The following is a 13,775-nucleotide window of genomic DNA, read 5'->3' as shown; positions in this document are numbered from 1 at the left end:
TCAATGGATGGGTCATCCTGAACACCCTGCATCTTGTACCCATTCTCCACCACCACCTCAGTCATGGGCACATTGAAACCTTGGAGCACCCTAGTGTAGCGGGACCAGTGAGCAGGGTCACGCAAGGGCATAAGGACATAGTGTGCCCTAGTCTTCCCAGTATCAAACCTCCCCTTCAGTGTGAAATCAAAGCCAAACTTTGCATTCAAACGGACACAAAGGTCGTTGAAGCTAGGAGGTTCATCAAACCATTCCAATTCTTCTTCCATATCATCAAGCATACCATCTTCTCTCCTGACTCTTCCTCCGTATAAAACTCTAACACAACAATCCATCTGCAAAAGCATTTCAAGAAACTCCATCAAGTCATCGAAATCGTCGTACGTAATGTCCATAGTAATATTAATACATATTCTAACTATAACTATACTAACTAATCTAATATTAACATCTATATAAGGCTAACTACAACAACTAATTAGACTAAATCCAATGTATAACTAGACTCACTAATTGTACTAACTAAACTACCTAACTTTACTATATATATACTAACTTACTATATTACCTATACCAACTAAACTAACTAATTTTACAAACTATACTTTATTAATTATACTAACTTTATTTATTTTACTAACTTACTATACTAACAATGTCGATTCAATCAACAAATACACTAGGGGAGTACCTCGCAGCAGCAGTGCTCGTCCTCGGCGGCGGTGGCACTCTAGACTGGGCCAGGAGGCGTGGGCGCTGGCCTCGGCGGGCGTGGCGGCCAGCCATCGTGCGAGGCCGGAGGGGGTGGCGCGCAGGCATGCGGGCGCGGCGGGCGCAGCGGGCGGCCGGCGGCCGTGGAGTGCCGGAGGGGGTGGCGCGCCGGCGGAGCCGACGTTCGTCACGCGGCGGCCAGCGTGCTCGACGGCAGGCAAGCCCTGCCGGCGACCGACGTGGGAGGGCGCGGGCGCAGCTGCGGTGGCCAGGCACGGGCGGCCGCGGGTAGGCAGGCTTGCTAGCGCGGTGGCTAGGCGTGGGCGGCCGCGGGCAGGCGGGCTTGCTGGCGCGGCGGCTAGGCGTGGGCGAGAGGCCTTGCTGCTCGGGCAAGCGGCACTGGCCGCGGGGCTTTTATTCGGCTCTGCCGCGCCACGGATCAGGGCGCGGCACTGTCGCACCAAGATCGGTGGCACGGCAGACCCTGCCACGTTAGCCGGTCAGCCTTTCCGATCGTCGCCACGTCAGCCACATGCCGCGCCACCATGCATGGCGCGACAAAGGTAATAGGCGCGGCCAAAAGTGTTAGTTTTGAAAAAAAAAAACAGTGTTACATTCAAAATTAGTTTACAAAAAGTGTTAAAATTAAAAAAAAAATCGGTATGGGCAGGTGATATCCATCGGTACAAACACATTTTTATCCCTAATTAAAAGATCAATGCAAGCGATGGTCATTCCATTGCATTGCAGTTAAACGTGCATTCCAAAACGCACGAAACTAGACTTCGGATTTATTTTAACCCAACAGTAATTTCTTTGCAGTAATGATCTATCGCTTCGTTCAAACAACACGCTACAACATATCTGAAACAAAAAGAGAACAGTGTGAACTACTGCAACTACTCTCCATCTCTCATTTATGCCGAGTCCATGACACATTCAATTGCGTGGTTGCAGATCCCAAACTACCCAGAACTACGCTCCGATTACGCTGCAGCCATGATGCATTCAATTGCTTGTTTGCAGATTCCAGTCATAGTCGCTTCTGGTCCATACACCTGCGGTGGATTTTTCAAAACACAATCAGCTCAGATATGTGGACTGCGGACAATGATTCGCAACTACCAACAACAAACGGTTGAATATTCTTTTTCACATCTATTTTCTGAGCTAAAGGCTTTCCATCAAAAAGTTTTCCAATATGCTTAAAGGCAACTAGGGGCTTGTTTGGCAGGGCTCCTCTCCGGCTTCGGCTCCGGCTCCTCCAGAGGAGCCCTGCCAAACGTTTTCTTGGAGGAGCCGTTTTTCAGTAAAAAACAGAGCCGGAGCCATTTTGGAGCTCCTCCAAAACGGCTCCGGCTCCTCCGGAGGAGCCCCTCGGGAGAAGCCGTGCCAAACAAGCCCTAGATCAGTACCTCAATTGGAACACCGAGTTCTGCACCAAGCTTGCGCATTTTGGCCAGTCCAGATTGGTAATTTGGACCACCACGGCGAACATAAATGTGCATCCTTGAAGCCTTCAACTTGGATTCCTGAAAGTGAATTGTGTGGCGATTGGTGAAGAATCAATTAGGTGAACAGATATGAGTGGTGTCAAACATCAGCGAGGATTCTAAAGTGATTGGTCTTAGGTACCTTCTCTCTTAACGCCCGGATGATGCCATTGAATGTGGCAGCAACATCAGTGAAGTTAGCTATGCCACCTCCAATGAGAAGGGCTCTCTTGCGGCCATCAGGATCAGCAGTTGCACACTGCATTTAATTGTATAGTTACAGATGATCCTAACCTTGTTCCGACCAGATGATGGTCCTAAGGTGGAGTTAAGAGCAGCATTGACAAGGTTACAGTGTTTGCTTACATCAAGTACAACTCTGGCATAATTCAGAACCTCCTCCTCATTAGGAGCACCACTATACTCTGCATAGTTTCCAAGCTCTGACGCGTATCCCAGGTCTCCAACCTGGTGCATGGGGGGAATTAATTTCATCATGGCAGCTAAATATAGGTGAATAGTTTAACAGGCATCAACGTGAAAAGCTTTTTATGTGTAAATAAAAATAGGATACAAATTGATGCTTACTGTATCAGCATATATGACACTAGCACCACCACCAGCAACCATTGTCCAGATACGACCTTTCGGGTTCAAAACTGTGAACTTCAGAGAGGCACTTGTCTGAAATAACAAGGTTGGAGAGTTAACGCACAAGTCAACAAAATATACTGCAGATCCAGTATTTCTCATGGAAACTGGTTATTTTAGAGGTGATAGACCTCAGAAACAAAATGGAAAGATAAAAACATAGCCCTGAGATCAATACCTTCTCATCTAGTTCATGGATGAAACTTTCTGTAGGGCTGAGTACTCTTCCAAAAGGTAGGGGGAATTCTATACCTCCCCACCTGCACAATTGATAAGTAAGAGTAAATCCAGCAATGACATGAAGAAATGGTGTCCCTGGGGGAAATCTGAGACTCACTTCTTGAAGTTCTTGAAAGCTGCTGTGTCATCTAGTTCTCCTCTCATGTCCAGAGGATATGGCTCCCCGTTAACCATGGTGAATGGATTCATCTCAAGAAACGAGAAATCCAAGTCTGCAGATGGAGCAGAATTCTTATCAACATGGCAAATCAGGAAATATAGCGACATGTACAATTTTTAATTTACTACATCTGGCAAATGAACATTTCCCAAATCTGTGGTACCTTGGAAGACAGCAAACACTCCTTTAATGAAGTCACCAATTTTTGCACGTGCCTGATCAGCAAACAAAAGGAGTACCTCCAATGTGAGAAATAGATAACATGGCGGTATTGAGGTTAGAACTAAGGAGGAAAGCAACAAGTACCTCCAGTGGAAGGGTCGCAATCAATGGAGCACATGAATCAGGTGTCATTGGCTTCTCAGTAGGAAGAAAAATCGTCTTAACCTTGTCCCAGTTCTCCTCGATCTCAATCCCTCCACACTCTGAGAAGCTGATGGTGCTGCCCAACCTTTCTGAAACAATCGAAAGGTAGTACTCTTGATCATGGGGCACAAATGGCTCGACGATGAAGGTCGTGATTGGAGCCTTGCAGCCGCCCATCTCAACCTGAAAATTATTGGATCACGAAAAAGGAAAATCAACTCATGTAGCATGTCGAGGAAAAGCCTTTTCACAAAAGCAACCACTATACCTCAACTCCCAGCCGCTCCTTGACAAACTCCTTGACTTGATTGAAATCCAAGTTGAGAGCCACAAGGCCGCTCTTCCCACGCTTCCCAAACAGCATGTCGGGCTTCACCACTAGCTTCATGGTTGACAGCCATGGCTGCTGGCTCAGAAGCTCTGCAAAGTCTGTTGATTGTGTGATCTGTCATTAAGCAAGGTACAAAATTCAGTCTTTACTTGTTTTTGTCAATTATTATCTGGCGACATGACACTGTGTCCAATCATCATCAGTAGTATAAGACTGGAACCACCCAGAGTACAATTTTATACTAATTCAAACCGGGGATCTTAGATTTCTTTTGTATGCCTATTGTACAGTTGCTTAAAATACCCAAATACCCCAGATTCAACAATCTGAGTTCCCCTGTCGCTGTCCTACGGATCCAAGCTGCTTTAGACGTAATAATTTAGGCAGGCCTGAATAAGCAAATCACACTACACGGCCAAACAACCACCAGATCTGGCTAAATGAATAGTTCTACTTATAGACTCTTCCTACCTATCACACCTACTGACATATTGGAGTATTGAACTGCAGCAAGCAACAATAGCTCATATCAGTTGGATAAAAAATAAAAAAATCGCACCTTTTCAGGCATAGCACCAGCCTGCGACAAAATGGATCTTCACTCAACCTCTGTTTGTCCAGATCCCCATCCTAATTCCTAACACGCCACATTTCCAACTAATGAAGGCAATACCCTCGAACCATTCAGTGCTAAAATCCTAGGAATGCGGCTGCTTAATCCGTCGGGCGCTCATAAAAACCGGATCTTTACACTACCCCGGGCAAGATCACGTGAAACCGAGCACGCGGCGGCAGATCCAATCCGGGAAGAGTCAGGGGGAATTTTCAGACAGAGTGGAGGAGGTCGGGAGGGAGGCGACGCGGACGCAGAGGCACTGACCTGGGCGGAGAGGATGGTGAGGTCGATGCCGGCGAGGCTCTTGAGGTGCTCCTTGAGGAGGCGCTTGGAGTCGTACTCCCGGATCTTCTTGCGCGCCATGGCGAGGGAAGGAGAAGGTGTGCTGGAAGGTGGGCGGGTTGGTGACTGGCGCTGGGCGTGCCGGGTGCACGTTACTAATCAGTCAGCGAGAGGAAAGAACAGAGGATGGTTTCATTTATATATACCGAGAGATTCAGAGGAGGCTGGGGTTAGATGGGATCTAAGTACCGGTCGTTACACAGAAAGAGACATGAATTTAAAAAAAATAGTATGTTCAGCACAGCACAGCACGGCAGTGCTAAACATTATTAAAATCTTAATTGTCCATTAAGGAGATCTTACTAACACTGTTGTCTGTTGACTGTGTGTTGCAGTGATATTAATTGTACATCAACAAGTCCCCTCTCTTTTTTTTATTTTTTTGCCTTTTGGAAGCCCAAAACAACGAGGGTGGAAACTGTGTTCTTAGGGGAGAAAATGGATGGAAATAAATAAAGAAAGAAGTTGAGCGCTGTACTACTGGTACAAGATCGTGTGTGCGTGTGTCAAATACCACGTGCAGGTAGTATCATCAACTCGTGTGTTGACCTGATGGCGGTTGTACCACTAGTAAGCGACTAAGTAGTTGTATATTAAGCAATGTTTGACCAGATGCAAATATAAATTGCTCGATTCTTCTTATTTTGGTCAAAAAAACGTGGTTGACATTAGTGGACACGGCTGGGTCGCAAACATTTATGCATTTCGAGTGGCACAAAAAGCATACACTAATATATATGTATAGTAGCAGTACATATATATATGAACTGGAATGGCACCTCGGTCAAAATCGTCGAGCTTTGTGACCAGGCGGTGCACATTGGTCCGTACATGTGTTTTCCTTTTTTTTTCCCTCTTTCTGTCTGATGAGAATTGGATGGTTGGTTGGCTTTGTGCTGAATTGCAAGCGAAGGAAGGGAACAATGCATTTGGTTTTTGGTGGCAGGTGCGGCGAGGAACGGATGGATGGGCCTGCTGGCTGCTGCTGACCGATGAATGAATTTTGTATGGGCGCAATGCAATGCTGGTAGGCTGACTGGTAGATGAAGATGATGCATCTGCATGCAGCGGTAGTACTGTAGGTTGGTGTCAGTTGGTTAGGCAGCTGCTGTCACTGCTATGAAAAAGTCTGCTCGCTTTGTAGCCACACACGCAACCTACACCGCGCACCCAACACGGCGACAGTAAAGATGGCAACGGGCGTGGTGCCCGTGGATACTGCCTTCTTACGCCCACGCCCGCCAGCTAAATCCCTCGCCCGTGCCCGCGCCCGCGCCCGTGACCCGCCACGGGCAACAAACCATGCCCGCACCCTCCATCCACGGGCATGAAATGCCCGCGGGCATTCCCGTGTGCCCGCCAGGTTGAGCATATACATAAATCATAGTGCATTACAAGAGATACGAAGATACATATTCACAACAAATCATGTATATATACATATATTTGCTTGTAGGTCCCACATGTCAGACCTGTGGAGCGGGTCTGGCGGATAAACGGGCGAGAATAGCAAATTTCTTTGCCCGCGAAGAACTATCCTCTGGGTTCAGGATGATGCCCGTGCCCGTGCCCGCGGGCAAGAAGTGGTGCCTGTATCCTTGCCCATCGGGTTCCATGCCCGCGGGCATGCGGGCATTCTGTGCCCGTTGCCATCTTTAGGCGACACGTCGGCGATGCTTCCCCTGGCCGCAACCAGTGCATGTGGGCCCGTCTGGGCCTTTCGCGCGTTCCACCCTCTCGGCGAACAACGAGCAAACAAAAAAGGCCCAATTTGTTTTTTTTTACAACGAACAGGCCCGTTTTGGCGTGACCTGAAGGAGGAGATTCGGTGTGAGCACTTTGCGCTCCGATGATCCCAACGGCAATTTTTGCTCCTTTATTCATGATGATGAATGAACGACCATTAATTCCCTCGAAAAATAAAATGAACCACTATTATTTTTATTACGAAATACCCGATACAGACACAGACTTTCATATGCACGAGTGTATACTCACCTCTGTAAATGCGCGTGTGCACACACGCTCGACTCATATGAGCATATCTGAAGAACTGAGTTTGATTGCTAAAGCTCGAGATCGATGAAGTCACCATAGGCGCCTACATTCAAACTTCACACATCGGAGGGTCTTGCAAGACTATAAGCCCCTAGTGTATACAATAGTGTGTGTAAACACCGAGTGCCAAGAGTTATACAAACATCACTAAATACTAGGCCTAAGCCCAGAGCAAAGCGTCAATATACTGGTCTAACTAGACTAAGCACTTTGCAAACACGCTAACTAATTCACCTAATTTTCCCTAAAGCACTATGGTGGCTAGAGCATGTTAAAGATGAGCCTCAACTCACTAGCAACGATCCTCAACTCCAACAACACTCAAATGGCGGGATTGAGGGGTATATATAGCCTCTGCCCTGAGATGATATAGCCGTTCGCAAACTCGTACAACGTTCAATAGAAAGCTCCGGTGACACCACCAGAAATTTCGGTTCCAACCACGTGTACTAGCCATTGCCGACCATTGGGGCGGACACCTTTTCTCCTGTGATTATCGAAGAATTCCGGTGGTGACTGAAACCTTCTGTGGAGCTTCAGTATAGCTCGCAATTGTTTGGTGCCTTCACAAACCTTCTGTAGAGCCACTTTTTCCTCTGCCTATTGTTGGCCTTGAGCCGAAGCTCCGATGCTTCCCAACACACACCACCGGAGAAATCCAGTGAGTGTAAGATGACTGGATCGTTCCCTTTGTACACTAAGATTTTCTTTCGGTGCTCTTCTCAGGCCTATCACCGGACCTTTTGTTGCATATAACTAGTGCAGGTTGAGCTTCATTTCTTCACGTATTCTCGTCCGGGCTTCAAGTACTTGATATCTTGGACTTCTTGCATGTATTATATACTCCCTCAATATTTTTAAAGAAAGTCGTTCACTACTAGAGAACAGACTTTAGAACGATGTCTCAATTTAGCATTAACCTCGGCATTTTTTGTCCCCGGGACTAAAGGACCCGGGACTAAAGGTTCCTTTACTCCCGGTTGGAGCCACCAACCGGGACTAAAAAGTCCTCCAACCTTTAGTCCCGGTTGGTAACACCAACCCGGACTAAAGGTACACCCTTTAGTTCCGGCTGGTAACACCAACCGGGACTAAAGGTCCTCCGATGGGTTAGTTCAAAAGGAAAGCATCCCATCCATTGTTAGATGTGTTGTGTAGGTGGGGTGGTAAGCTCCGCGCGAGGCAGTGCATGAGGTCTTGGGTTCGAATCTCACGGGGCGCAGCGGTGGGAGACATTATTTTTTTTTAAGCTGAGAGGATCTTTAGTCCCGGTTATAGCAAACCGGGACTAAAGGTCCCACCTTTAGTCTCGGATTCATAGTCCCGGTTGGGAAACCGGGACAAAAGCCCTTTCTCAACCGGGACAAAAGTCACGTTGTGTAGTAGTGGTTTTGAGATTGTCTTAAGTCAAATGTTTTAAACTTTGACTACAAATAATTTTTTTGATTGAGTTTAAAAATATGAAAGTGATATAAGTAGATTCATATCGAAATATAAGTTTATAAAAGTATATATTGACTATATTTTACACTAAAAATAGTGGTCAAAGTAGTTTTTGAAGACCATGTCTATATCAAAACGACCTTCTTTAGGAACATGGAGGGAGTAGTCTTCAACATAACTCCTTGGCATTGCTTGAGGTGTTTTATCACTTGGTCTTCATGTTGCCTTTTGTCCAAGCACGTCCTTGCATCCATTTGACTAAATACCATGTATATTAGCAAACTACATTAATCCACGATCATGTTGTCAAACAATCAATAAAACCATATATGGCACTAGGTAGGTGCTATTTTCCTTACAACAGTCGAATCTATCCTCGTTGCATCGTAGACCCGACCCCCTAGCTCAGTATTTAATTCTATCCTAAGCAAAAATCAAATTATGGTTGTTTATGTTTACATATGGATGGTATCAAGATCAACAATTTAGTACAGCTATCATTAATATTGGATCTAGGATCACTATAAAGGAGGCTACTACTTCCTCTTTCTCTTCTTCTTCTATCTTTGACCTCTTTTTCTTCATCTTTCTCCATTTTTTACCTTCTTTTCATCTATGCATAAAAAATGTTCCATTGTCTGCGCGGGGTAGGGGCCTGTCGATGCGGCACCCACAGGATACCCCACAAGGAAGAGAGGAGATCTAGTTTGATTAGGATTCCTCCCATGTAATCCTATTAGTAATACTACCCTGTAATCCTACTAGGACTCTACATTGTAAACCGACTAGGACTCTGGCCTCTTGACTATATAAAGGAGGGCAGGGCTCTTTAGATCGGGAGTTTAGAAAGAGATAACGCAACACAACACTTTACAATCAATCCAACGCAAAGGCTAACGCCGACTGGACGTAGGGCTGTTACTCAATCACGGTCGAGGGCCCGAACCAGGATAAATCGACTATCTCTTGCGTTTACCGTTGAGTTCTGCATACGCTGAAGCCCGAACATACTGCCCTGGGTACCCCCGTGGCAGGCTATCGGTGGTGAAACATCAACAGCTGGCACGTCAGGTAGGGGCTTTCGGCGAATTTGCATCCGAGAGCTCGACGGACCTCGACAGCATGATCTTCTCAATGGGATCAATCTTCATCTTCGGTTCATGGATCGTCGAGATCATCGGGCAAGCTTGAAGGACCTCATCATCAAGATCAATCTACTCGGCACGGCGTGGTGTCCGATTCATGGTAACCGAACAGTAGCTCGACGTATTCCTCTGCCGAATCCATGTCAAAAACGACGAGTCGGGATCCGAGGCAGAAAAGAATCGCTCAAAGGTGGCCACCCGCCGCTGCAAGCAACCAGACGCTCACATCCAACCCGAAGCGGAGTCAAAGACTTTTCCCACGTACAAGTCCGATGCAAAAAAAAATCAAATCATGCTGCTGCTGTCCGATCAGTAGAGAGAGAGAAATCCAGTCTTATTGCAACATGCGCGTTGAGACGGAGTAATGATTACCTTTTGCGACTTGTATTCTCCCGTGTTGCACCATCAATAACTAGTCGAAATCGACTCCAACTAGCCGGCTTCACCAACAACCATCGTGGCTTCATTGACGACAACCTCAACTACTCATCTCGACTAGATACTAGTTGAGGGCGGATTCCACGTGATCGACGTCCACGAATCAAGCTAAGTCACTTTTTAAAATTATTTTTTCTCTAGCTTGTTTCAGCATGATTGACCAATGCACACAACACGCGCTCTACTCGTCGGAGGGCAGCAAACTCTTGCGCATAATCGCGCTCTCTTTTTTGTCGCAACGACGACTACTCATTTTTGTCTTCTCTTAAAGTCACTAATCTTCTCGAGCAGAACACGCCTTAACTCGTGAAAGCCTCGGGTGCACCTATTACGCCTAAGTGCCAGCACACATACACGAGACAAAGATCTCAGCTGTGCAAATGGCAGTGCCCGTACGCGTAAACGAGACAAAGATCTCACACACGCAGTGGCTGCGGCTAAACGGGGACTGAGAGCCTAAACGTAACAGGCTAACTACTTGGGAGAGATGTGGCCAAAAAGAGAGCATGACACAAAATGTTTATATTAATCACTGAATAAATTTCAATAGTTTCAATATTCTACAAATATGCTACATAATGTATACATCTTTTCTTTCAGAACAAGATTCAGGCGACGACGCTCCAGGACGCTAAGCGTACATCCAAAGGCACAGACTAGTTCCCGAACTCGGGGGCTAAGCACCAATTACTACTCGGAACATCTCCAGTGGCTCTACTAGCTTCCAAGCTCAGGGGCTAAGTGCCAATAAGTACTCGACGTGGTTCCTTTGGCTCGCCTGGCGCATAAGATCGGGGGCGGACGCCACAAAAACTACTCCGATGATGACTTGAGTGAAGATTCAAGATCCTTGAGTTGATTAACATCACTCAGAAGACTACTTCAAAACAGGAGCTTCCAAAAAACATAAGATTCAAGACCCTCCAACTTTTTGTTCCAAATAGCAAGAGGCTCGGGGGCTACACTCAATGAGTGCACTTTTTATTCGAAAAAGCGCACGTCACCAAGAAGACTTCTTCAAGACAAACCACTTCAAGACCTTACGACAAAAAGAACCCGAACCAAGCTATAACCGAGTTCTTTTTGATAAAGAACCTAGGTATATGCTCGAGAGCCCTTCGATGAAGAATCAAAGCAATTTCAAGACAAGACCCTCCAGCTCCTTGTTCCAAATAGCAAGAGGCTCGGGGGCTACACCCAGATGGATGTACTTTTTCTTCAAAAAGCACTCACCACTCGAAGATCCCAAGAAGCGCTACATGGTTTCACTCAAGAAAGCACTTGAACTACGCTTGTTCCTACTCGACAAGACCTGAAGGAACAAGACGAGGCTTCCAGAGCTCAACCATGAAGTGCTCGGGGGCTTGTCGATGCGGGACCCATAGGATACCCCACAAGGAAGAGAGGAGATCTAGTTTGATTAGGATTCCTCTCATGTAATCCTAGTAGTAATACTACCCTGTAATCCTACTAGGACTCTACATTGTAAATCGAATAGGACTCTGACCTCCTGACTATATAAAGGAGGGCAGGGCTCCTTAGATCAGGAGTTTAGAAGGAGATAACACAACACAACACTTTACAATCAATCCAACGGAAAGGCTAACGGCGACTGGACGTAGGGCTGTTACTCGATCACGGTCGAGGGCCTGAACCAGGATAAATCGATTGTCTCTTACGTTTACCGTCGAGTTCTGCATACGCTGAAGCCTGAACATACTGCCCCGGGTACCCCTGTGGCAGGCTATCGGTGGTGAAACGTCGACAGGGCTAGGCTCGCTCAAGCCCCCCAACCCCATAGTGGATCTGCCCTTAACTATCCTTACTTGAGTGGTATAGCAATTCCAAATCGAACAAACCCTCAAACCCCCTCGTTCGGCATGTTTTAATATTTTCTTTAATGACGTTACATCAACAAGTAGCTGGGTTAACTCGCCATTCATGGAACAACTCTTAATTGATCATAAAGGTGTATATGCATCATTCTATTTATTTATTTTCTTGCTTCTATAAGAGTATCCAACAGTATCTATGAAAGGACCTAGGATGCCGCCTAGAGGGAGGTGAATAGGCGTTTCTGAAAATTAACACCTTTTAAATGTGGAAACAATTAGTAAAGGAAGTTTCCAAATTGGAAACTCCAAATAAGAGTAATACCACCCCTCATAAGTTAGCCACACAGTGTACAAGGTATAAAGAATATATCTAGAAGCTACAACCCTGCAACACAAAGTTAGAACTGCGAATAAATATTTTTAGCACAGAGCTCTAATACCGGACGTGTCCGGTATGAATACCGGATGTGTCTGGTATGCACAGTTTCTGCAGAACAACCCCGAACTTGCTCCTTTCGATTTCTATCTTCAAACCAAACTGCAGGTACCTACTAGAGATATCAATATACACAAAGAACCTACACAAGAGCTAGAGCAACACAAATATCAAATGAAATGTAAATTGAGACACGATATTTGTTTTACCGAAGTTCGAACTCGTTTGAGTCCTACTCTCCGTTGAGGGGGCTGCGGGTGACCCAGCGAAGGTCAGCCCTAGAGGGTACCACGAAGGTCACTCTAGCCGGAGTCTTTTCCAACTCCTTTTCCTCCTTCCACTAAATGATTCTGAGGCGGTGGAATCGACCGTTACAAACTTTCCATGGCACACCACAATCTCTCAGGTGCTCTCTGACGATGCCTAACCGTCTAGGACCGAAGAGTCCAAGAGTAACAAATGCAAATCATGAGATTTGACAATATGCACAAGTGCTCAAGTGGTGGCTTGCTCTCTTTTTCAAATTCTCTCTTAACCCACAAATGGATTTTGCAATTTGTATCACACACTCACTAAGAGAGGGTTTAGGAGAGTTGGCAAGGCTCAAAAACGTGTGTGTATGTCAGCAGAATCAGCAGCCTCCAAAGGTGGAGGCTTGGGGGTATTTATAGCCCCCTTGAAAAACTAGCCGTTTTATAGCCGTTGCCATACCGGACACGTCCGGTATGACTTACACTGTGCCAACGGTAACTAAGTTACAGTGAAGTTGGGAGACGTCGGAACTCTCGATGAATGCCGGGACTCCCGACCATCGGAACTCCCGACCCTCAGCAAATATGAAAAACATGTAACTGAGTTAAAGTTAGTGAGGTGTCGGAACTCCCGACTCACGTCGGAACTCCCGACCCTCAGGGCTTTTCAAAACTAGCCGTTGGCTTCTGGTCATGCATACCGGACACGTCCAGTATGACCAGGACAGTGAACCCTCCAAGTCAGTTAAAGTGCGAGACGTCGGAACTCCTGACCCATGCCGGGACTCACAACCGTCGGAACTCCCGACGAACCAACCCGAGAACAACAGTTTTACCATTGCTGGGTAAATACCGGACACGTCCGGTATCAATATTGAACACGTCCGGTATTGCCAGACCAGCAAAAATAAAGTTAGCTCTTTTGTCACTCAAATACTAAAAAACTCACATGGGTTGGCTTGAGCACTTTTGAAACATTATCTATCAACATGATGCATCCCTCTTAATAGTACTGCATACCTATTAAACTCAAGATCAAAGGAAAAATGAATTTATACCACTTGAGTTGATCTCTTTTTAATTGATGCCGTCCCTTTCAATCTTCATCAAGTAAGGGTGCTAACATGTTGATGTTGATCTTTTCACTTGAGCATAGCCATCTTGAGCATGTGACTTGATTCCATTCATCAAATTTGAATAATCCCAAATGTATCAAGTCACTTCCATCAAACACTCCAATAGTGATTTGATCCTCCACA

General features: G+C 46.0%; 1 protein-coding gene across 1 annotated transcript; it reads right to left on the bottom strand.

The window, feature by feature from the left end:
- Window positions 1-1,461: 1,461 nt before the first annotated feature.
- On the bottom strand, window positions 1,462-5,030 carry LOC136485662 (ATP-citrate synthase alpha chain protein 2-like). Its single transcript, XM_066482509.1, has 11 exons — window positions 4,833-5,030; window positions 3,890-4,066; window positions 3,562-3,804; window positions 3,419-3,470; window positions 3,193-3,307; window positions 3,034-3,115; window positions 2,793-2,888; window positions 2,571-2,672; window positions 2,347-2,463; window positions 2,127-2,243; window positions 1,462-1,769 (listed from the first exon to the last, which is right to left on the bottom strand). The coding sequence occupies exons 1-11, from the start codon at window positions 4,929-4,931 to the stop codon at window positions 1,698-1,700; spliced, it is 1,272 nt and encodes a 423-aa protein (XP_066338606.1). The 5' UTR covers window positions 4,932-5,030; the 3' UTR covers window positions 1,462-1,697.
- Between the last annotated feature and the right edge of the window lie 8,745 nt (window positions 5,031-13,775).

The sequence above is a fragment of the Miscanthus floridulus genome, chromosome 10 (assembly GCF_019320115.1).
Source record: "Miscanthus floridulus cultivar M001 chromosome 10, ASM1932011v1, whole genome shotgun sequence".
Taxonomy (NCBI): domain Eukaryota; kingdom Viridiplantae; phylum Streptophyta; class Magnoliopsida; order Poales; family Poaceae; genus Miscanthus; species Miscanthus floridulus.
Note: the sequence above shows the minus strand (reverse complement) of the source record. Positions and strands in the feature narration are given on the sequence as shown.

Coding starts and splice junctions, on each gene's coding strand:
- LOC136485662 (XM_066482509.1), bottom strand. CDS start 4,931: ATGGCGCGCAAGAAGATCCGGGAGTACGACTCCAAGCGCCTCCTCAAG. Junction 3,116..3,192: donor GCTTTCAAGAACTTCAAGAA/GTGAGTCTCAGA, acceptor TCAATTGTGCAG/GTGGGGAGGTATAGAATTCC. Junction 2,889..3,033: donor TCCATGAACTAGATGAGAAG/GTATTGATCTCA, acceptor TTGTTATTTCAG/ACAAGTGCCTCTCTGAAGTT.